Source organism: Lissotriton helveticus, chromosome 9 (assembly GCF_964261635.1).
Source record: "Lissotriton helveticus chromosome 9, aLisHel1.1, whole genome shotgun sequence".
In the NCBI taxonomy this organism is placed as follows: domain Eukaryota; kingdom Metazoa; phylum Chordata; class Amphibia; order Caudata; family Salamandridae; genus Lissotriton; species Lissotriton helveticus.
Genome location: NC_136070.1, coordinates 248,195,731 through 248,221,349, shown reverse-complemented (window position 1 = coordinate 248,221,349; position 25,619 = coordinate 248,195,731). Strand labels below are relative to the sequence as shown.

At 46.6% G+C, this 25,619-nt stretch overlaps 1 protein-coding gene across 2 annotated transcripts in view; it reads left to right on the top strand.

The window, feature by feature from the left end:
- The window catches only part of HGSNAT (heparan-alpha-glucosaminide N-acetyltransferase), a 355,722-nt gene that overhangs the window by 83,521 nt on the left and 246,582 nt on the right, over nt 1–25,619 (top strand). The window contains exons 3-5 of one of the 2 annotated variants that reach the window (XM_078659862.1): nt 9,367–9,500; nt 10,099–10,220; nt 20,810–20,879. In XM_078659862.1, coding sequence (XP_078515988.1) covers nt 9,367–9,500; nt 10,099–10,220; nt 20,810–20,879 — 326 coding nt within the window. The remainder of the gene's footprint in view (nt 1–9,366; nt 9,501–10,098; nt 10,221–20,809; nt 20,880–25,619) is intronic. The other variant, XM_078659863.1, reaches the window with a different exon arrangement.

Genomic DNA, 25,619 nt, shown 5'->3' with positions numbered 1-25,619 from the left:
TGTGAAGGTGAGGGAGGGTGGCGGGGGTGATGGTGAGGGTGTGTGAGGGTGAGGGTGTGTGAGGGTGAGAGGGTGTGTGAGGGGGTGAGTGAGGGTTAGGGTGTGAGGGGGTGTGAGGGGAGGGGGTGTGAGGGTGAGGAGGTATGAGGGTGAGGGGGTGAGAGGGTGTGTGAGGGTGAGAAGGTGTGAGGGTGAGAGGGTGTGTGAGGGTGAGAGGGTGTGTAAGGGTGAGAGGGTTAGTGAGGGTGTGTGAGGTTGAGGGTGTGTGGGGTGTGAGGGTGAGGGGATGTGAGGGTGAGAGGGTGTGTGAGGGTTTGTGAGGGTGTGTGAGGGTCAGGGGGTGTGAGGGTGAGGGTGTGTGCGGGTGAGGGGGTGTGAGAGTGAGGGAGTGTGAGGGGTGTGTGAGGGTGAGGGGGAGTTGGGGTGTGAGGGTGTGTGGGGGGATGAGGGGTGAGGGTGAGGGTGTGTGAGGGTGAGGGGGTGTGTGAGGGTGAGGGTGTGTGAGGGTGGGTGAGAGGGTGTGTGAGGGTGAGAGGGTGTGTGAGGGTGAAAGGGTGTGTGAGGGTGAGAGGGTGGGTGAGAGGGTGAGTGAGGGTGGGTGAGAGGGTGAGTGAGGGTGAGGGTGTGTGAGGGTGAGGGGGTGTAAGGGTGAGGGGGTGTGAGGGTGAGAGGGTGGGTGAGTGGGTGGGTGAGAGGGTGGGTGAGAGGGTTAGTGAGGGTGAGTGGGTGTGAGGGTGAGGGTGTGTGAGGGTGAGGGTGAGGTGATGTGAGAGTGAGTGGGTGAGAGGAGGTGTGAGGGTGAGAGGGTGTGTGAGGGTGAGTGAGGGTGAAGGTGTGTGAGGGCATGTGAGGTTTATGGCGTTTGATGGTGAGGGGGTGTGAGGGTGATGGGGTGTGAGAGGGAGGGGGTGTGAGGGTGAGGAGGTGTGTGAGGTTGAGGGAGGGTGAGGGGTGTGAGGGCGTGAGGGTGAGTGAGGGTGAGAGGGTTGTAAGGGTGAGGGGGTGTGAGGGTTGGTGAGGGTGAGGGGGTGTGAGTGAGGGGGTGTGAGTGAGGGGGTGTGAGGGTGAGGGTGTGAGGGTGAGGGGGTGTGGGGGTGTGAGGGTGTGTGGGGGGTTAGGGGATGAGGGTGAGGGGGTGTAAGGGTGTGGGTGTGTGTGAGGGTGAGGGTGTGAGGGTGAGGGTATGTGAGGGTGAGGGGGTGTGAGGATGAGGGGGTGTGAGAGTGGGTGAGAGGGAGGGTGAGTGTGTGAGGGTGAAAGTGTATGTGAGGGTGAGAGGGTGGGTGAGAGGGTGAGAGAGGGTAAGGGGGTGTGAGGGTGATGGGGTGTGAGGGTGAGGCGGTGTGAGTTTGAGGGTGTGAGTCAGGGTGAGGGGATGTGAGGTTGAGGGGGTGTGAGGGTGAGAGGGGGTGTGAGGGTGAGAGGGTGTGTGAGGGTGAGAGGGTGAGTGAGGGTGAAGGTGTGTGAGGGTGTGTGAAGGTGTGAGGGTTTGTGAGGGTGAGGATGAGGGGATGTGAGGGTGACGGGGTGTGAGAGTGAGGGGGTGTGAGGGTGAGGAGGTATGTGAGGGTGAGGGGGTGTGAGGGTGTGGGGGTGTGAGGGTGAGAGGGTTGTGAGGGTGAGGGGGGTGAGGGTGTGAGGGTGAGTGAGGGTGGGTGAGGGTGTGAGGGTGAGTGAGGGTGTGTTAGGGTGACGAGGTGTGAGGGTCTGAAGTAAATGGTGGCAGGGCAGACATCATAAGACAGAAAGAAGAGACTGCGTGGTGACTGTGTTGGTCAGTTTCAGAATCAGGAGGGGGAGAGTCAGCACAGTCTGCGAGGGATCAACGTGTCTAGAGGCAAAGCATAGCGGATGTAGCATTGCAGCTAGCAAGTCGAGTGTCCCTAGAGAGATGCAGCATTTGAGGAGCAAGGCTACTGTAAACAAGCACAGTAGGCTTTCACTTTCGACCAGAAAAAACCCCAGAAAGATGCAGAGAACGCCGAACAAAACACGGCTTTCCCGCGAAATGGATGCAAAAAAACCCAAGTTCTCGGCATTGCTGTGGCGTGGGGGGCGGGGGAGCGGGAGCGCATTCCTTTGAAGTCTGATGCCAAGGCTCAGACAAATGGTGGTGTGTGATGCGGCTGGCTCTGTGCACGCGCATAGCTCACATGAACTGTACGCGATCCGCAGGCTAGGTAGACTTTTCTTTTAAGCTTACTATAATCTCGCCTATTTATCCCTGCGGGATATAATAGGCGAGACCTAAAAATGACACACCATCATGTAAAATTCAAACCATTTTAGGAAAATCAAGATTAAGAAAATTTTTCAATCTTCACAGGAACTTCATAGGTGACATGGATTTCCTTAACTGTTTTTACAGTTTTCGTTCAGAAGAAATCAATCTCTGTTTTTGCTTGTAAGGCTGGAGACATGAAGATAAGGCCCGTTAGAGACCCGTTTCAAGGACTGGTTTTAATTACTGTGGGTTCTGGGCATGGAGGGACCTGGGTCACTGATAACTGCCAGTGCACGTCCTCAGTGACAGTCCCTCACTTCCCTGTGGCAGCAGCTGTAACCCTAGCCCCTCCAACTGAGGGCGAGCACTAGGTGCCTAGGCCCGCAACCTGCAATGCAGTCACGCCTGGCGACATGTTCCCACATGGTGACACATTGGTCCGCTTTTCTTGGAAAGCACTGACATATTTGTCTCCCGTCTGCTGCTGACACTATAGAGATTTCCCAAGTGCTCATCTTTGAGGAGATCGTGGGTAAGGAAGTGCAAGTGTAAACCTTGGAGGGGGTGCACTACTCTTTGTGATTTGCTTTGAACAGTGTTATGCAGTGTGAACAACATCGTATTTGATAGCCTCTGAATCCCTGCCCAGCATTGCCATATTGTCACTCCAGTGACCTGCACAGATGGATGATGGCAGTGTCCTCATGAGAGACTGAAAATGGACTCTAGTAAAATACCAGGGTGCCCCGCGCACAAGGAACCGTTACATGTATGTATCTATATATTTAATACTTTACTCCTACTGTTAAAATAAACCAAACACATTTGCCTCTGTCCAATGCACTACCCTATGTTTTGCGCTATACCTCTCTCCGTATATCCTCTACCTCCACTCATCCCAAACCTCATTCTAGTGGTAGGATCTCCAGAATAACCCATTCTACTATTGTGATCTCCAAAGTAACCCTTTCTAGACTCTCTAAATGTTTCCCTCATGCATCCCTCCGACCCAATGGACCTGTAAAACTACCAGCTCATCTCTCTCCTCCCTTTTGTGGCCAAAGTCACTGAGAGACTGCCAGTTGTGCACATTTGCATTTCTTTCAGGCAAACAGGCACCCTGGCAGTATGGCCTGCTCATCTGTCTGCTCCTCCCTTGGTTTCTCAACACAGATTGCCTGCCTTACAGGGGCGGCCGGCATGGCTCACGGGTGGGGTAGCGGGCGCACGGGGGAACTGGCTGCATTAGAAAAAAAAGAAAAAAAACGTACCTTGCCGCTGCCGCTAGGTCTCGCGTATTCTCTCCTGCTCTCCTGTGTCCGACTCTAGGCCGAGACAGGAAGCCGGCAGCCAGGCTCCCACCTCTAAACCAATCACAATGCTCCAATGGAGCATTGTGATTGGTTTGCGCGCCGTGACACGGTGCTCAGCCCGGGGTTAGAGGGGTGGCCATGTTCTTCATGCAGGCTGTAATGCAGCCTGCATGGAGAACAGGGGAATGCGCTTGACTATTTTGGGCGGCCTGCATTCATGGCCTGGTAATTTGGATCAGGGGGTCCTTGGTCGGGGTGTTGGTTTTTCATCATGGGTCAAGAATAGAAGACAAAACAGTGACCTTTGCTGTAAAACAGGATAGAGAGAGAGGCAGCGATATACATCTAGATGCTGAATCTCAAAATGGGAAACCAAATAATCTGAAATTAATACCATCATCCCTGCTTGTCCAAATTGTGATATCCCGGAAAGAAAAAAAGATATTTCAGAGTTTCCTTTTGCTTATTGTAACATAAGAGCACATTTTTAAAATACTTGAGTTTAGGATGTGTGCTTTTCAAGCACTTCTTATGATTCATTTACTAGACAATAATGGTGCTCCATCTACAATAAGAATCTAAGGGCCAGATGTACATAGCTTTAAGTTTGCAATTACTTAATAAGCACGTTTTAGCAATTCCTATTTGCAAACAGCTGTGGACAAATGTGTGTTTCATACATCTAGCCCTTCCCAGTGGGTAGTAAACATACGTACCTCATTAATTTTCATGTGGTAGGTATCAGTTGCAACCCATTGGGAATTGCTAAAATCACAGGAATGGTGACCTGCTAGGGTCAGCAGACCGCCATGTCTGTGATTGCTTTTCAATAAAGCAATGTTTTTGTTTTATTTTATTATGTAGCCTGTTTTCCTTAAAGGAAAACTGGATGTGTTTCAAAAAAGTAAATGAAAAGTTTTCTTTTAACTTTTTAAGAATAGGAAGTCGTCCTAGAGACCACTGCCTGCTCTTAAAAAACGTTTTTACAAACATTCACGAAGGGGAAGAGGTCCCATAGGCACCTTTTCCCGTTTGCGAATGGGTTAACACCTACTTGAAGTCGGTGGTAAAATGCAAATGTTTTGCTACCACATTTCGGTTGCAAAACATTCACACATGCCACTGCGAGTCGCTATTAGGAAGGGATGCCCTTAACAAGCCCCTTTCTAATACTGAATCACAAACCAATTTTGCTATTTGGTAATAGGTTTCAAATCGCAAAATAGGGCTTTGTACATTAAAAAAGGCTTTTTAGCAATCCCAAATTGCCCAATTCTGTGAATCGGGATGTTTGCAACCTAAAAAAAGCTATGTACATCTGACCCAAGGTCAAGTTTAGGGTTTACATGACTACTTTAGGGTTTACATGAAGGGCCAGGGGGGTGAGGCTACTCACAAATTACATTTTGTAGTACTGCAATGGTAGTAAAAACATACTAAAAAATGCTATTCACAAACTGCACTTCTAAATTACTACTGTATTTTTCTTTTGCTGTTGTACTTTAGAAGTGCAGTTTGAGAACAGCATTTTGTAGTATATCTATAGTACTATTTTACTACTACAAAATGCAGTTTGTGAGCAGGCCCCAGGCCATTCAATTTACCCCTCTACTCTGAAGCCCACTGCTTTTTTTAGTGGGGCAATCTGAGATTCACAACCGCCTCTAAATCCCACTGACGAAGCTACGCCCATGTCAGAAAGAGATGTTGAACAGCAATTGCATAAGGTGAAACACTCATCTGATACCAAAAGCCCATTCTATGTATACTTGAAAGAAGTGGTAACAATAGGTCAGTAGACTGAATAACAAGTCTCAGTAAATAAAATGCAGCATATTTCTGCATCAAGCCAAAGCCTGTTAATGCAGTCTCATCCTAGGTCATTCTACTCCGCAGCAGGCTATGGATGTAAGAAATTTCCAAACAGTTATAGGACTTGGTACAAATTCAGAATTTTGCTCTTTGGTGAACTGCAAAATTCCTTTTTTCAATAACTATGATGGCGAAATATAAACTGAACCTTGTATTGCGGTTGAAGTCTCCTAAAAAGAATAGCAAATTCTTGGATGAAAAAAAGAAGTAAAAAACTCACATAGATGTTTCCTCTTACTTATTTCTGAAAACGTCCAACAAAAACACGAAATACTGGCATTGTTTCCAGTAGAACAAACTAAAACACACATATAATTAATGCAAAGGTTTTAAGTTATTTTGTTAGTAAGAAGCAAACCAACTTTGATGCAAATTTTTAAAATCGTACTTTCAAACGGGCTCCTCTACTCTTTGCAGTTTTGCGAGTCCACCTTTTCTACGGTCAGGTCTTGATTCACAAATGAGTTAGTCATCAGCGCACACGTCAGTGCGTCATAAAATACTGGAAGCGCGCCAAAAGCTTTTACCACACTTAGGACCAAAGCTGATCATCATCCTCGGTATAAAACCAGTGGTCAAAGGGGGTAATTTGAAGGGCACGACGTGCCCATACTTTAATTTTAGAATAACTGTTCCCCAAATTTGTGTAAAAAGACCACCATCCTGGTACGGTTAATTCTGACAGTTTCAATGCTTCAGCTGACATGTACGGCAACAGGGTCAGCTCCTCTGCTACGGCGGAGGAGCATTGCCCCACTGCCAGGGAGCAGCTAAAGAAAGGAAAAAATAAAATGATAATGACGTAATGTTATTATCATTTCATTTTTCCTCCTGCTGTGGCAGGGTGCATGAGGGGGAGGGGCGGAGCTGTGGGGCAGGGGAGGAGTGGTAGAACACTCCTGTGCCGTGCACAATGACTGTTAGGTCAGCCCTCTGGGGCCGCGCAAAACAGTCATGCGAACTCCCCTGTTCTCCATGCAGGCTGCATTACAGCCTGCATGGAGAACATGCCCACCCCTCCAGCCCTTGGCAGAGCATTCTGATTGGCTTAGGGGTGGAAGCCTGGCTGCCTGCTTCCTGTTCCGGCCTGGAGTCGGACACAGGAGAGCAGGAGAGAAGACGCAGGACCCCGCGGCGGCAAGATACATTTTCTTTTTTCTAATGCAGCCCGCCCCATCCCCGCGCACCCGCCTCCCACCCGTGAGCTGTACCGGCCAATCCTGGTTAATGCACCTGCTGCAAATCACATTGTGTAGCATGCAGATCACAGATTTGTATTTTCTGTAGACTGGAAAGTAGGTTACTGATTTTGACCCAGAAATCCTTTTGTACCTTCCAGTTCATTAGTTGCAGTCATTTTAGTATAGCACAAGGACCTATGAACCAACATTAAGGGGCTGCATTCTAACTGCAAGTCATGGGATTCTGATTGTTTTTGTCTACATTTATTGTTATTCCAAGTTTTTAAAGGAGGATTCCCTTGAGTACTAATAAAGTCTTGTTAGTACTAACAATCCCAATCAATGTGTGACGTTTTAAATCCTTACTTTGTGTTTTTGCCGACCATGCGCTTTCAAACTAGTATGGATGATCCATGACTCCTACACCTTCTAACCTTCAATGTTGTATGTAACATTTTCTGTGCATTGATTTAAATACTTGTATGATTTATCTATGTGTGAGGTAAAATGCTATGACACCCTACACTGAGACGAGTAGCTTTATAAAAAATATATTAATAAGTGCCATTTAAATAGTTATTTGTGTAATTACTCAAACACACAGATATATTCGGCATTCTTACAGTGAATGCAGCTCTCTTACATAGGGAGGTTGAACAAAGTCAAAAATCTACCTCCAAATCATAATTTTTCGTAAGTACGTTGCACATTTCGCTGTTTAAAGTGACAACGTGCAAAGCATACTAATTCCCTATATCTAACTACTAAAATAAAATGTATTAAAAATTCTTCAATAGTTATTGTAGCTGAGTATTACACATATTGCAATTTAAAGTGGCAACCTGTAGTAATTACAACTTCCATTGTATTAAAACAATAATAAAGTGCATCAAAAGTTACTGTAACGGTGGAACTTCTATTATTACATTTCTAATTATCACCCTAGCAGCGTGAACACTAAGATATACAAAATATAAAAAGTATAAAAAACTATTAGGTTCCAGACCCATAAAAATAATGGAACTCAAACTTATTATATCAGACATTTTTCAACTGCACTTAAGAATTTTACAAATTGGCATAACAACAGGATTGATTCACCAGATAATTTCATAATTAAAACCTGACGAGCTGATCTAACCCCGATCTTCAAGAATTGTGGTTTAGAAAGGGTACGCCGAATGTTAATCAGCTTAGGACACACGTACACTATATGTACTACTGTTTCTTGTGGCCTTCCCCATAGTCTACAATTAGAATCTGGCCACTGCTTGAGCCATGATTGCTTCTTTTAGGATACAGCTTAACTGTATTGTTGCAGTCTGGTCAACAAAAGGGCCATACTCCCAGCTTTTCATATTGCCGTAGTTCAATATGTTGCTTCATTTTGGGATTTTCATTCTAAGACACCAGGTGGCAACTCAGACAAAGTCACCAAACTATTATCAAATCCTTTCGGTACCAAAAAGGTAGCCCTTTTGGCTTTACCAGTGTTTGTTTGTGCTTGTGTTAATTTTTACAACTACTTTATGTTACCCGATAGGAACAATTGCTTATAATCTGCTTCTTTGAACAGTTATCCTCATCTTCTGAGTCTTTTGGAGGACCCCTTGATAGTGTTGAACGTTTCACTTATCAAGATTTTCATTTGCAATGTGGACTTATACCACAGGGTGACCTAAAGGCCATACATGACGTGATAAGCTTTTATATTAATTGAGTCAAAACTAGTCGTCAATTGTTCAGTCAGTTGTTTTCTTTATATTATTTAATACAAACTCTTCATTGGGATGGTCTAAAAACAAAATTAAATGCAGAGATCATACACAATATCATAAAGAGGTAACCAATCATGAACGTGATGCCACAACATATAATATAAAGTGCAACAGAATCTTTGTTCCGTTACCAATCAGTGATAAATAAAAAAGGGGGATTAACTAGATGTGAGAATATTAAAGATATACTTCCAATAATTCAGTAAAAGAAGTATGGTCAACTTCTTTGATTAATTCATACACTGCTTTAGGAAAGAAATATATTAGGGATCTTGGCAGTATTTAATGGAAGCTGTGCTTTATTATCATAGTCCTTTACAGTACCTTCAAGTGGAACCTTTTACACCTAATGCTCCGTGGTAGGGGTGTTGACGCATTTCAACACTCGTCTCAGGACTAGGAACTGGTGAGACTTTTATTAAAGAATAGGGCACCAATTTGTGAATAATGTAGATGGTGAGCAACCCAAATGACAAGTGATGGAAAGGAGAGGTAAGTACGTTGTTGTCGAGGTCTGTGGTAAAAGTCGTGTTGTATGCCTGAAATATGAGAGGCATTATTAAAATAATATTTTTGGGGTGAACAGGTATGTTTGATATTACAAGTTCTTCCAAAGTACCTTTGAGTTTAAAGTAGCACAGTTGGTTCGTGTTAGTAATGCGATTCACTGCTTTTTAGGTGGTCAGTATTTACAGTGATATAAAGGGCACTTTTAGTTAGAGCAAATACTTGAACGGACTCAAGTCAATAGCACCTGTTGTCGGAGCATGATTACGTTTGAAGCCTGGTACTCCTACAGTACTCGGTCGCTGTCTATGCTTTGGTCGAGTTGGTACATGTAAGATTCCTCTGGAAGAGTGTCCTTCCTTTTGCTGTACAAGCCTCTTTCAGAGTCATCCACATTGGTGTTTTAAAATCGCGTCAGGCCACTGTGTGCAGCTACAAATTGCACTGAAGAATCTTTTTCAATGTTGTTATTTTATTTTATTTTTTTGTAGTGCCAATACCAAGCTCTAGTGACTATTCCTGTAAGTCTACCTGAAAAGCCCTACACAGAATCAACTGCTGTCTCATCCCAACATCCTCTCACCCTTCAGATTAATGCTACCTCTGAGAACAAAGAGCTTTGCAGGTATGTATGCATCATAATTTCACATACATTAGTTCTTTTTAAAAATAGAATTTTATATTAACTTTTTGAATTTGTGTGGTTTATGTAAACTCAGTGGATGTCAACATGTTGTGGTCTTAAGTTAGTATTGTGGTGGCACTTCGTTGATAATGATCTCCAGTTCAATAAAGTCTGCAATAAAGTGATGGATAGAATTCTTATATCAGTCTTGGCCACTGGTAATTTCTCGAGGCTGCATCCCAGCCCATCGTTATTGTGCACACCATGCCACCTCAGTTTGGACCCAGCCATTTACATATCAGTCTTGATCCTGCTCAATTAGGAACAGACCAGCCCGAACTGCTAGGCCAGATTTTGCCCTTATGAAACCAACCATATATTATTTAACAAAATACAGTGTACTGTATTTGTGTTGTACACTGTCTCAATCACTTAACTTATGCATGTGTTTAGGATAGGTCTGCACTCGGTTTGAATTATATTAGTCTCTCGTTGAAATGTCTAGCTTCTCAAAACATGTTCATGACTAAGGAATGACCTTGTTGCACATTGTAGGTCATATTTAATGAATGTCTGCATGCTTTGGTTCTTTTTGTAGGTTACATTACAGTTTTGGAGAGTTTGGGAATTACTCCCTAAAAATAAAGAGTTTCCATAACAACACCATGGAAGTGACCTGCGAGATAATCATCAATAATAAACCCATGAACAGCCATCTACGTATGTAAATCTTATGTTATTCTTCACACTAAGGTCAGGCTTGGAGTAGTTCACAAGCTATACAATTAGAAGAAGAATGAGTACATTGCTAAGTCCATGCATTGGCAATTTATTAATTGCACAATTTTTTATTAGGTGACAGGCCTGAGGACTGTTAGAAAGCATTATGTATTTGAGGCAAAAGACCGCTTATAAACTCTCCTGATAAGTAGTAGTATTTATCTAAGAAGCATATCAAAATCCATGATCGGGTTAAATGTCTACCTCTACAAAATAAAATAAAGGTTTGACATGCGTTCTAAAATAACCTTCAAAGCAGCAAGCAAGTGCCTTGTGCTATTAAGGGGATGATGCCATAACTTTAGTAACAAGTGTACCCAAATCATCACAAATTACTTTTCAAATATCAGTTTTAATTCCCACATGCCAGTCAATATTCTTAGGTATCTACGTCATCCCATCAGATGGTAGACAATGCCCATGTGTACCGAAGGTCTCTTAGCATCATCACACATACATGCACACACAGGTACATGCTACACCCAGAGTGTGTGCTACTGAATATTAAACATCTAGATCCCAGCAAACTCATTTTAAAGGTCTGCCCTAAAGCCAGCTTTAGCTGTTTCACCAGATTCGTGTAATCAAAAAAGTGAATAAATGGGGAATGTAGGAAGGCCAAGAGTGAGCTTCTATAGGCAGTGAAATCCAAATCTTGCTCTGACTTGGTGGGATGTAGAGCTAGATACATACATACTCGATCCGGCTAAGAAGCAATGGGAATGCTCGCTATGGTCCTTCCTACACAGCGCCCTGCTAGCCAAGGACAATAAGTCCATTTGGAAGAAAGTGGCTCTATGACTGAATGGCCCAAGACTGCCATAGAGGTCTTTGTACAGCCTGAAGAGTGGGCAACCCATTTTGGGGATTTGTACGCTCACAGTATTAAGGAGGAAGTTGGTTTATAGGATAAGATTCCATCTGGTACTGTAGATGTTGTTGAAATCTCGCTCCATGAAACCCACACAGCAATTAGCTCCTGTATTCCAGCTAGAGTTCAAGGTCCAGACAGAATCCCCAACGATCTGTACAGTGAAGACCCGGAAGTATGGTGCACTTACATCAATATATTATCTAAATCTATTCTTATAGGCATGGAAATCCCTTCCCCGCCCCTTCCTGGAAGTCGGCTGAGATCATACCTATGTTTAACAAGCATTGAAAATGCAATAGGTCTTGCTTTTGATTAAGTTAAAGCCATTTATCTCTCTTTGACTGAACATCGTTTCATAAGATCTCTACTCAATCTCCCAGCGAGTACCCCTTCGAGGCACATCTTCCTTGATTTGGGCCAAAGAAAAATAACATACAAGATGGAGTACTAGCATTTAAAGTTCTGGCACCGCTTCTAGATGATTGAGGAGCCTGCCCCTTATCAAGTGGGCGTTGGGGATCTCATGGCATTGTCCAGTGTATATAAAATCCCTTGGTTTTGTTCACTCCGAGAACAATTGGGGAAACTGGGGCTAAAGGATTACTGGATAAACCCTGAGGAGATGTCCTCAATCCCGAAAAGTATGGTCAAGGCCATCTATTGGGAATTCGTTCTAGTGAAGAATGTGTCTAACCCTATGGGCACACTCACTCAACAGTTCACAGACTTCAAATCTTTCCCTATTTTCAAAGACACTTAGATGAGATTGTCCCACCATTGGCACAGACATTATTTCTTCAATTTAGCTATAAGTCTCTTCCCACCAATCTGTTTTGTAGAAAATAGCGAGATTATCCTCTTTCTGATGTTATATGTCCTACATGTAAAGGGTGCCCCGAATGCCTAGTCCCCCTGCTATTTTTTTGTACACATTTTGAGAATCTGAGGGCCAAGTGGATTGTGTATGCTTATTGGCCATGAGCACTACATAGACATGCTTAGAATACATAGCACAGATACTAGCAGAATTGTGGTATTTGGTTTAGCCAAATTCGTGTGGACTGTACGGATTAGGCGCTCAAAGTACTTTGTACAATATACCTAATTTATAGCATTTATTATCTTATATTTTGACACTAATGGCATGCATTGTTTTATATGGCTCTCATTTAGATATGGGACTTTTCTTGTCCTTTTTATAGAACGAAGTATTCTTATTGTTGAGTGATCCCTTGGCCTTTATGCTTTTATGAAGACTATTTTAAATCATTCTTGTGTTTGAAATGTATGTATTGTTTATGATGTACTTTTAAAGATCTTTATGATTGATTATAAAGTCATGATGATGATGATGTCATTAATAAACAAGCATTGGCATAGCCAATAGGTCTCGCCTTTGGGATCTTTTAAGTTTTTAGTTATGTTTTATATTATTGCATGTGAAAGTTCTAATAAATGTGTTAAAACTTTCACATACAATAATATAAAACATAACTAAAAAGTGAGAGCAGGGGTGCAGAGATTAGAGGCAGGGTGCTGTGGCATAGAGAGCTAAGCAGGCAGAAGGTACTGGAAACACGGGGTGAGAGCGGGGGGGAAGGGGGCAGAGAGTAGAGACAGGGAGCAGGGTGCTGTGGCATAGAGTCGGACAGGCAGAGGGCACCAGAAGCACGGGGTGATAGCTGGGGCGGGAGCAGAGACTAGAGACAGGGTGCTGGGGCATAGAGCCGGACATGCATAGGGCACCGGAAGCAGGAGGTGAGAGCGGGACAAAGAGTAGAGATAGGAAGTAAGCAGGGTGCTGTGGCTTAGAGCCGGACAGGCAGAGGGCACCAGAAGCACGGGGTGAGAGCGGGGCAAAGAGTAGAGACAGGGAGTAAGCAGGGTGCTGTGGCTTAGAGCCGGACAGACAGAGGGCACCAGAAGCACGGGGTGAGAGCAGGAGAGGGCAGAGAGCAGAGAAAGTGACAGGCAGTGGTGGGGTTCCCGGGACAGGAAGTAGGGTGCTGTGGCTTAGAGCCGGGCAGGCAGAGGGTACCGGAAGTATGGCGTACAGAAGGATTGTGAGCGCTGTAACCCTAGAAGGTGTGTGCAGAGGTGTGAGGCACTATACTCCTGTCCAACAGAAGGATTGTGAGAGCTGACACCTGTGTTTCATCACTTCTACTACGGCACCTGAAAGTGATCAGAAAAGGTGACTTTCCGAAGCACAAGCTTGGTTTTGCTAGCTACCTAGTAGTCAGTCAAACCCCTGGACTCCACTTTCAGAAGATCCCATTGAATTCTCTTATGGGACAGTAGTTCATATCTTGTTGCCTCTGCAATTTTCAGGACGACCTGGCCTGACACTGGGGGTCAGGGTAATTACAGCTTTTAAACAAAGTTGCCTTTAAATTTCAAAAGTTTGTTTATTTGTTTATGCTCCTCTTCAAGCAGCGTGGCTTGTGTTCCTGCAGCAAGATAATTACTGTTCGTTTATTTCTGTCCTGACACAACGATTAGGAAACAGAGCCTGGGAAGTCTGCAAGGCCCGTCTCTGCAAACGGCAGTAAAGCATGCGATGCGTTAGGCAGATAAGAATCGCATGGTCACTTTATAGCTGCTGCAGTTGTCGTCCTTTGTTGCAGAGTGTAAACACATTTTAAAAATCTGAATATCTTTAACTGCAAAAGCACCAGTATGATCTACACTTCAAATCGTGTCATTTGTCATTTTAAAACATAAATGCCCCAATGAATAAACCAAATTGCATTTTATACTCTCGCATTTGAAATGGCCTCTTCTCGGGGCACTCTCCCAGCATGTATACTCTGCAAACAGCAGTAAAGCATGCGATGCGTTAGGCAGATAAGAATCGCAAGGTCAGTTTATTGCTGCTGCAGTTGTCGTCCTTTGTTGCAGACAGTAAATACATTTTTAAAAAATCTGCTTATCTTTAACTGCAAAAGCACCAATACGATCTACTCTTTAAATCATGTCATTCGTCATTTTAAAACATAAATGCCTCAATGAATAAACCAAAGTGCATTTTATACTCTTGCATTTGAAATGGTCTCTTCTCGGGGCACTCTCCCGGTATGTATACTATGTTTACGGTGCAGAGAAGCGAGGTAAAAGAAACTCGGGTTTCTACTAACAAACAGAGCGGCGGAAGCGTTTGATGTGCATCTGGAAGAAGTGCTCAGAAACGTGTGCAAGCTTACAGTATATCACCTGAGAAATGAAGTAGAGATTTCAACTAACATTTGAGTTACGCGGATTTAGTCTGACCTGCTGACAAAGCTCTCTTGGGGAGTCAGGTTACCATGACATTACAATCATAATAAACAAGCATTGCACGGAATGCATAGATGGGGGCTGCAGCGGGAGAGAGAGGCGGAGGGGCACTTAATGAGCCATTACGGCTTAAAGGCTTAATGAGATGAGAAAGGCAGATGGTGGCTGAGTGCGTTCACGCGCACATGCACGCAAGCTTTAGGTCAGGAAAAGCTTGTGGGTATCACTTTTTTGACCCCTTACTGAAAGTCGAGCAAGCAGCGCATGCGCTGCTCTAGGCTCGACCTAAAACTGTAATACCTAGAGGGTTTTTATATCTGGTCTAACTGCATTAGCATGGTAGCAAGCACCCATAGTTTTGCATTAAAATTATATTAATTGTTTGTTTTTTAACTTGTATTATTTGATTGCATGCATGTAGCACCCAGACCTTAGGGAGTGTGTGGGCAATATCATTGCAATAAAAAAGGGCCCATCCCACCAAGAGCAAACTTATTTGCTTTGAAAATGCTTGTTGGTAACATGCATTCTGTAGGTCTTTGCTGCTCCTCTCCTTTTTTTAGACCTCGACTACAGACAACTTGTTGCCAAGGTCTGTTGTCTCCAGTACATTACATACACTTAAAATGGGCTTTAGCTCACACCTTGTCATGGGTGGGTGGTTTGGTTGTCTATCTATCTTGCCTACTCCTGATTGAATGGCTTTTCTACCTCATCCTCTGTTTGTCCCTGGCAGAACTAGATTAGTCTCACAGTGTTCTAACTGTATAATTTAGCCTGCCACTTCTGTAGTCAGTCCTTGCTTTGCAGTGGCCGGAAAGAACAATTTTCTCTCAATACGCCTCCAACACCCATTTCCAATCCCTTAACTTTCTGTTTCTCCACCCATCCACCCAGAAGTCTGGTACTTCCCATTTTTCTTTTTTGTTAAACTCCTTTTTTTTTTTAAGTTAAAGCCTACCAGACAGCACAAGCTGTCTGGTTGTAAAACATCTATTGAGCTTAGAACAGGCTTCCATTCTTCCCACTGCTTACAATTTTTTGGCTTTGTCGTCACTCTCATTTGCTTGCTTCTTTTTCAATGGCTTGCTTTCCTCTTCTTGTCTTTTTTCCTCCCCGGAGCACAGGCTCCTTTTGATTGGCTGACTTCTATCCCTCCAGAGCTCACATTTAAGGTATTACATTTTTCATATTCATTCAGCACTCCATGAGAGTGCATGTTTTTGATACCTTTCTTCCACTTGTGCTGCTTCACCCCTTAAATATCACCCCGATGCTGTGTTGCACCCACCCCTCCCAGCTTGTCTGTAAAAGCACAGCAACAAGGTTATTGTTGGTGTGGTATTGCCAAAAAGTAGACTTTAAGGTTTTGTTTATTATCTCCTACATTCCAGGAGTGGCCCCTCGTACTGCGACGTGGTGGGCGGGGGGAGGAGGAACACAAAAAAAGACAATTACAAAATAAATAAAATTGCACTTACCTGCTCCGACGGCCGCCTTCCTCCCGAAACCTGTGTCCTTGTCAGGAGCCTGGTGCGCACTGCGCAGGCTTCCAGCTCCCAATCCCAGCACTGTTCACATGCTGGAAATGCTATTCCCAGCCTGTGAGCAGCGCTGGAATTGGTCTGAGCGCCTTGGTTCGGCGCTCAGACATAGAGTGGGAGCTTCAGTGGCGTAACGAACCTTGAGGGAGCCCCCCTGCAGGGTACATGAAGGGGCCCCCTCCGGACTCAATCTAGAGCTCCCCAGCAGAAGTGCGGTGCTGACGGGGCCCCCTGGAGGGTGAGGGCCGCCCGCACCGCGGGGGCTGCAGGGTCCTGTGTTACGCCCCTGGGGAGCTTGTGTTGGTTTCTCCACCCAGCTGTGCATTACAGCTGGTGGAAAAAGGCTAGGTGCGCATGACGTTTTTCCAAACCATAATACATATTTATCAGTGGTCACCACTCCCCCTTCCTCTCTGGTGCTGCAGCGTCACTGTGACTGTCCCAAGCCCTCCCTCGGCTCAGCTGGTAGGCAGCCTCCAGGATACAAAATAAAATTATAATAAAAACGTTTTATTATCATTTTTTTATGTCCTTGCCTTTGCTGGCTTTCAGTTGGGGGGGGGCAACGCTCCTCTGCCATAACGGAGGAGCCGCCACTGCTACATTCCACAAATGTAACTTGAGAAAGTCATTTACAAACAAACATTGGGGAAGCCAACAGCTCGGCCCTTGCATTATAAAGGCCAGACCTATTGGCTTTGCTAATGCTTATTAATTCTCTTTTGCTGCCCACTGTGCTATTGGCCACCCTAAAATGTTTTTGACAACTTCTATAAAGTGCTCGCAAGTGCGCATCAACGCTCAAAGGGCAGCAGGCACCAATACATGGGTTTGTAATATTTTAACAGATCCCAATTAAAGGGGGCTGCTGCTAATGTGCCTGCATCCACGGCAGCCATCTTTAAAGCAGATTCTTTCAAATATTACAAATGCATTCAGAGATGGCTGCCGTGGATGTATGCAAGTACGCAGTGGCCATCTTTAATGGCATTTTAAAAAAAAATATTACAAATACATTCCAAGACAACCACTGCAAATGTCCGTGCATTTGTTAAGGTATCTAAGCCAACCAAATCATTGGAAAAGCCAATAGGTTACACTTCCAAGATCTGGTGACTTTGCCCATTGTAGTTTTTTTTTTTAAACGATTGCGAGTGCAGTTGCTGAACACATTGCCCAGCTTTCTCCCTCTAGCCCACCTAGGGACCATTAATTGACATCCTGTTTGCAGACATTATTAAGGAGCAGCCTAGTAGAAGGAAAATAGGACAAAAGAGCTCTGCCAACACAGCAACCAGAATGCTGCCTCTGTTTACCTGCATGCTGGGACAGCACCAGTACCCTTGCCTGGTCTTTGCAAGCCGGGAAGGGTCCTTCCCTCGATGACATTCAACTTCATCACTCAACTTCAAGCTCCCCTCAAGAGAAGAATGCTTCCCACATGGAGAACGGCTAGAACCCTTGGTTTGGCGACCTGATGGGTTTACTGCTTTTAAAACGGATCAAAAAGAAGTTTCATAGAAAGTTGCTATTTGTGACCACTGCTAGGGGAGGACGAACTTGGGTTTGAATCAGATCATTCTACTCGACGCTATTGACTTGCCAACAAAATTGGCAGCAGCTCTTTGAACACTCAGAATCAATGATATGTTGTGTTTGTGAAATAGAGCAGTGGTCTTCCTGTGAATGGGTATTCCTTTTTCGTTATAATGATGAGATTTACGTGTAATCTATTTAGGACATTGATCTTGAAGCTTTTTTACCTGCCCTCAGAATTATTTAAAGGTTTATTTCGTAAGTGCAAGAAAATTGTATGTATTCAGTGAATGTTGCTGAGGGTTTGATTTTATGTAAAGACAAAATAAACTTTTGTCAAATAATCGCAAACATGATGTTGTGTCTGCGTGCTTGCTCTTGGAGGTGCATCGGTCACCACATAAACAGTGTACAATTATCTGTGATTGTGCTTACTTATTGGTATGCACAAATTGCAGATCAGCCCAGGTGTAGACTGCCCACCTATAAAACTTAACCATTTGATATTGTCAGACGGAATACAGCAAACCCTGGTTAACTTGACTAATGTTCAGTATCGGGTTAGCAAAACAAAGGCTATAAACCTCTTTGAACAACAAAACTGCTAACATTTTAAAACACCTTGATACTGAAAGAGTTGAATGCCAAAGGTGAACCAATTCCCTTGGTCATACCGAGATGGTAGCTAAGTGTTCAGAGCTCTGTGTTTGCTGAGGAGAGGAAAAGAGAAAGTCATAACATTTTAAAGCAGAAAAGCAACATCACTAACCTAAGGAATGAACAAGTCCCTACAATTGAGAGCTTTAGGATGCCTACTGTTTACAGGGCAAGTAGAGTTAGGCAAAGCTATTTTTACTGGTTCAGTTCTGTTTTACCAAGATTAGGATATCGATTTATTTCTCAGCCAAAAGGTTTTGCTGTCCACTCAAAGTGCAAGCAATGACATCAAACAGTAGCCTCTGTTTAAAAAAAAGTTCTATACAATAATTGATCTGCTGAAACACACAAGGTTAATAGTAGACACATTAAAAGGGTTTCCATATTTACCAAGCAGTGCAGTCATAATTATACCACGATCTGACATGGACCCAGTTTAGGGCACTGAGTGAGGCCCAGGACTTAAGGCTGCATTTGGGTGCCAGTATGCGTCCCCACGGCTCTCAGTCACCCGCCGTGTGTGATCTGAGATTCATGTCAGATCGCATTGAGCATTTCAACACACAGTGTATGGTGATATTATCGTATCAACCTTATATTGGCAATGTCATACGTGGAGTAATCCGTTGGACGAGTCTGGAGACCTGGAGAATTCTTTGGGACTTCGATGACTACTTCCCACTGTCCGGAACGGAATGACAACTGGTGCAGAGGTTCAAAGTGTTTTGACATTGAAAGGCAGCCCTGAGGAAGTCATGGTTTACTGTCCCAGGTGACAAAACACGTGTTGGACAAGTAAAGAAGAAAATAAAGACCGAAGTAAATCCATTTAGAATTGTGTTCGATTATATGATTGCAATAAGCTGTTTATTGATTTCAGTGTGTGCTCAAGCAGTGTGTTGTGATTCAACCCTAATGTATATGAAGCGCCATTCTCAGGACCATTGCCTATTTTAAAATGAACCCAATAAGTCAAGCGGAGCCCCCTTCTACCGAGCCTAGATTGCAGCCCTCATATGTTAATAATGGCAGCCCTTTCACATTATGTGCTTTAGCCAAGGGCTGCACCTGCCAATTTCCCAGTGAGAAGCTTCCTTTAAGCAGTCCTCCCATAGAGGATTTAGCCATAGATCTTTCTGAAATGAGTGAGATATTCCAAATCAGCTCCCCATCTACAATCTCAACCAAGTTATTGCAATAATTTACTTCGAGTCCAAATCTCACGTAACTCCAGGCAAGGTCACAGTTGCATCCGTCAATCTCATTACCTTACTTTCGGTGTGGCTTCAAGTGAGATCATTAGCATAGGCCAGTCAGAGGAGGCTACACCTTTTGAATGTCCAGGTTCTCGTCCAATGCAGGGTGAGTATTTTTCCCACTCTTGGAGCCCATTTGTGCAGTCTCCCTTTTACTCTGTCCTTCCTGACACCTGTTTAGGCCGATTCAAGTAGATCTGTAATTGTTCCTTTCAGGCAACCCGTTCACATAAGCATGTTGGTGACAAGCAGGAAACAGGCAAGGAGTGGGTTCCACAATGATGGGAAAATATCTGTTACAACAAATGGCAGGTTTTGGTTACCTCTCTACCTCCTTACAAGTGTACCTGGTTTTGCAGGGGAAGACAGGAAATGCCTACATAGGGTATGGATGGCATGTCTGAAAGGACAACACCGGCCCCTGGAGATCACTTTATTGTACAGCACGAAGACATAGAGTTCAATTGACTCCAACACCCATTAGTCCATGCATTCCATAAACCCACACACACATATGCCATTCACTGTAGGCATTGTTTATTCTGCAAGCCCCAGACATGACAAATAACTCCTGTAATGGGGACTGGACAGAACTGTCCCCTGGCGATGCTGGAAGATAAGCCCCTCCAAAGGAGCCCCAGATTATAAAATGTGCTGCCACCATCGTTAATATCCGCATAACCTGGGTAGAAAGTACAGAAGTCAGTGACTCAAAAGTTGGGTGCAGCTCCTCCCTGCTTTAATGTCCCAAAGTCAGTAACCTTGAGGACCCTCAATGGGTTTGCTTAGTTATCAAACTCACTAGGGAAAACACACTGGACCATGCAAAAACGTACAACAGCAGGCTGGTGATGCTACACAAAGCCATACAGAGGACCTTTCTCACTGTAGCCTCTATGACTAAGTTGTGTAATGTTACTTGAAGGCTGCAGGGACAACTACGAAGGGGCGTAGGCGATATGTGTGCGACAGACGAATTTCATAAATTAATACTTTAGTAGCTTTTAGCAGTCTGCTTAGTGCAATGGAGCAGAACTAGAAGTGTACATCCCTAGCCTGGCATTCTTAAAGATATGGCTGCTGGTCAACAGTCTTGATGTCTGCACTCTCTGACAATAGTTACGTCGCTTCTGGCTTGGTAAGAATAACGGGCATCAAGACCCACTTTTGCACGTTTGTGAGCTATTTTTTACATTTCTCATAATTTAAAAGTCAAGGCAAATAGCCAAAATAGTTAGAAAAGATGATGCACGGGTGGAACCTATGTTACAGGTAGGTAACTCTTGCATTTCTCTCTGTCTTAAACAGTTTAACAGTATCATAATCAGTGCAGATCACAACATCGTGTTTTTGTAGTAATGTATGTCTATTTTTACCTTTTTTTAGCTATCCTCATTGCGTTCTTTGTATATTTGGGGCTTCTGGCAGTATGGTGTTTAGGCTACATTCTGCTGGGGTAAGTGTTTCTGAATCAATAACATGTTATGGCCATTTTGCAGAAATTAGATTTTGACATACTTCTGATATATGTGACAGTGACACATTACTGCATATTGTATGCTTGGGTTCTGAGAACTAATTTTACTCCAATCTATGGGTGAAAACGTAATGCATTTTTCTAACTAAACCCGGTGCCATGATGCATCTAAATTTTATTGGAATCAAAGCATGTAGCCATTTAACTAGTATGTATGTACATTTAAAGTGCTGCCAGTGTTAGTGCAGATAAAATTGTTTGTCAATTTCCCTCACTACTCTTACCCCACATATTTCAGGCGAGCCATATCTTGTACATGTTTTTCAATACTATTGATCTGAAATGTAAGTTAGTCCAGTTATATTCATTAATTGAGTTTGTTTCCTTTCTTTGGTTGGAAAGTGTTGGACCCGGCCTCGTGGCGTGGTCCTACCCCTCCCGCATGGCGGGCCCCGGACGACATCGGCTCTCCATCCAGCCCGGGTCGGCCTCGGGCACACCTCTGCACGCCCTCCAAACCACCAGATCCGCCACCCGGCGGCCCACAACCACTGACACGGCACACTCGGGCCGCCCCAGCATTACCGGTCCGGTGCCCACCCCGGACCCTCATTCCAGGCCCGACGCCATCTTGGGCCCATCACGTCACATACACGTGGTCCCGGGCCAGCCGCGGCCACGGCCCCAGCGAGCCTGCCATCGAGGCACCAAGAGCCCACCGGGTGGTAGAGTGGCCACTCAACCAGAGACAAGGAGAGGGGAGTTTCGATGGCTCTCCAACCGTCCCCGAATGCCTGGTTTCGATCGGCCTCCGGCCTCCCTGAGCGCTGACCCCACCCCCCTGCTGGGTGTCTGGACACCATCATCCCGGCCCCTCTGACCCCCAGGCGAGAGGGTCCGGACATCAAAGGACTCCAGACCTATATCTAGGCCAGCCCCGGAGTAGGACGGCAGTTGTATCCCGGAGTCGAAAAGCCCTGCTGACGCTGTCGCGGCTGACCCTGAGACGAACTCCCCTTGCTGTTCTACCTGGAACCTGCTGGCGCTGCCGCGGTCCATCTTCGCTGTAACCACCTTGGAGCCTGCTGGCGCTGCCGCGGTCCATCTTTGCTGTAACCATCTTGGAGCCTGCGGGCGCTGCCGCGGTCCACACTCGCTGAACCATCTCGGAACCTGCTGGCGCTGCCGCGGTCCACACTCGCTGAACCATCTCGGAACCTGCTGGCGCTGCCGCGGTCCACACTCGCTGAACCATCTTGGAACCTGCTGGCGCTGCCGCGGTCCACACTCGCTGAATCATCTGGGAACCTGCTGGCGCTGCCGTGGTCCACACTCGCTGAACCATCTTGGAACCTGCCGGCGCTGCCGCGGTCCACACTCGCTGAATCATCTTGGAGCCTGCTGGCGCTGCCGCGGCCCAACCTTCCGGAACCCCCCAGCTCGAGGATTGAGAGCTGTGCGTAAAGTCTCCTTGCAACCGACCATCTATAAGACTGTCCCGCTACCTTGCCCCTTGCCACGAGACTTTCCAGATCTCGGGATCTGCTGTATATATTGAAACGATACTTATTGCCAGATAAAGATTGAAAACTCTATCTACGTGTGGTGTATATTTGTAGTGGTGTGGTTACTCTACTGTACGATTCTAGGAGAGGGCCCTCCCGTCGGAGGCCTCTCGACATCGCTCGGTCACTTCTCTGAAGGAGGGGTAGACCTAGGGGTGGTCAGTCAGACACCTTCTGCCTCCCCCGGGTTCGCCTTTCTAACATTGGTGGCAGGCGCTGCGATCCGAGCCAACGCAAAATCGTACAGAGAGTGATCTACCCGCTACGACGGAAAAGCACACAGAGACCATGACGACCCAAGGAACCAACCTACCTGCCGAATTCCAGAAAGAGAAGATAGAAGAATACAGCCACAAAGAACTAAAACAATTCTGTAAAGACATGGGTATCGCTACCACTGGCCTGAGCACAAAAGAGGGCTTCAAATCGGCCCTACAAGCCTGGGTGGAAACCCGAGACAGACCACCCCAAGAGGAGAATAGCCCGAACGGGCAACAGGAAACCAGCGCACCCCCGACGGGGGAAAGAACCGCAACACTAAACGCGGACCTCATCTATGAAGACGCTCGAGAACGAGAGCGCAACCGGCTACACGAATTGGGGCTTGCAAGACTCCGGCTAGACGGAGAACTCCAGCTAGCGGAGAAAAAGATAGCCCTCGAGCAACTACGGCTGGAGAGGGATCTAGAAGAGAAACGGAGACAACGTGACCTCGAAGAAAAAACGACTAGCATATGAACACGAACGAGGCCTGAGAGAACTAGAAATCAAGGCCAAGATCAACGAAGATAGCGCGGCCGGGGCCAAGACCTCGGCCCCTCCCGTGGACACCAAGGTTCACCTACCGAAAGATGTAGTCAAAGAATACTACAAGAACGATGATATCCAGCAATGGTTCAAAGCCTACGAGGTGGCCATGACCGCCCATCGGGTGCCCCTGAAGGATTGGGGCGCCGGCCTGTGGGGAAAGTTCGTCAACGAAGGGAGGGACGCCCTGCTGGAACTCCCTGACACCGAAATGACCTCCTATGAACACATGAAAACGGCCCTACTTACGCGCTACGGACGCACCCCCGAAATGTACCGGCAGAGGTTCCGAGACTGTAAAAAAATCCCCGGTACCACTTGGGTAGAATATGTGAACTTTTTTAGCAGAGCCTTCGAGGGGTGGGTCAAAGGCAGTCAGGTCACTACCTACCAGCAGTTGGTCGACCTTATGTTATGTGAGCACCTCTCCAACAACTGCTTCATTGAACTACGACAGCACCTCCTCGACAGCAAGTTGACCGAGCCGCGAAAGCTAGCGGTCGAAGCAGATCGGTGGGCGAGCAACCGCGTCCACCGGAACACCACAGGAGAATACGGACGAGGGTCCCCGGGGAACCACCGGCCGCGAGGCGGCGGGTCTGGCATCAGCCGAGGCCGAGACCTCCCGCCGGGGTTTTCGCCCGCCTCCTCTACACCAGCCTCCAGCCCGAGGGGGGCCCATCCAGCCCGACCGGGGCCACGCCCCAACGTTATGTGCCACAGATGCCAGCGGCTGGGTCACTATGCCAATGATCCTCTCTGCCCCATGAACCAGCGGCCCGGCACCACCGGGCCCCCCGGTCGACAAATCACTGCAGCTGCTCTGAGCGAAGAAAAGGATGAAGAAGAAGAGGTCCCTATGGAACCAGAAGAATGGGAGTCCGCGGCCATGTGCCTCGCCTCCCTGGGCGACAAAGACAAGATCCCCCGAGACCAGATTCCGATCAACAGCCAGAAGTACCGCCAGTGGGTCACCATCAACGGACGCCGGGCCGAGGCTCTCTGTGACACGGGGGCCAGCATAACCGCCGTCCGCTGCCATCTGGTGACCCCAGAACAAATCTTGCCCCACGTTCTGTGCCCTGTCCGGTCAGCGGACAATTCCGAGAGCCTGTGCCAGATGGCTCGCATCCCCTTCGAGTGGGGAGGAGTGTCCGGCATGCTGAAAGTCACCGTCCGAGACGATGCCCCGGTGGACTGCCTCCTAGGGAACGACCTGGAAAGTTCCCCCTGGGCACAGATCGAGCGAAGAGAGCATCTGGGGATGCTAGTCCTTCCTGAATGGATTTGCGTAACGACCCGATCCATGTCCACCCGGGACGCCGTCCCAACCGAAGACAATCTGCCTGAAGAACCTGAATGGCCGGCACCTCCGCCACCCGCCACTGCCACGGCCGAACCCGAACTGGGGCCGCAGGGCCCCAGCCATGAAGAACTTCCCGAGCTTGGGCCCCTTCCCGAACTAGCCCAGTGGCGCCAAGAAGGGGGCCCCACCCGCGAGCAGTTTCGTCGGGAACAAAAGACATGTCCTTCCCTTGAGGGACTCCGACAACAAGCCGCCACGCAAGCCACAGGAGACTCCTCGGGGTCCCACTGGATCTATTGGGACCAGGACCTCCTGTACAGTGAACAAAAGATCGCCGAGCTGGGGGCCGGCCGAGTGCTAGTCGTCCCCCTCCACTTCAGAGACTTTCTCTTAAACCTGGCACATGATGTGCCCCTCGCCGGGCACCTGGGGCAGGACAAAACCTACAGCCGCCTGGTGACCCACTTTTATTGGCCGAAGATGCGCAGCGATGTGTACAACCACTGCCGAACCTGTCCAACCTGCCAAGCCAGCGGAAAGAGTGGGGGGAAAATCAAGGCCCCATTCCAACCGTTTCCCGTGGTGACCACTCCCTTCGAGCGAGTAGGGATCGACATCGTGGGGCCCCTGGATCCTCCAACCTCTCAGGGGCACTGCTTCATCCTCGTCCTGGTGGACCATGCCACCCGCTACCCAGAAGCTATCCCCCTCCGGACTATCACAGCCCCCGTAGTGGGTCGGGCGCTAATGGGGATCTTCTCCAGAGTCGGCTTCCCCCGAGAGGTCGTCAGTGATCGGGGCACAAACTTTATATCGAAATATATGCGGTCCCTGTGGCAACAGTGCGGGGTCGCGTATAAGTTCACCACCCCGTATCACCCTCAAGGGAATGGACTAGTGGAGCGATTTAATAGGACCCTGAAAGAAATGATCAAGGGCCTAGAAGAGCCCCTCCGGCGCAAATGGGACGTTCTGCTGCCATGCCTCCTGTTCGCCTACCGGGAGGTACCCCAGAAGTCCCTGGGGTTCAGCCCCTTTGAA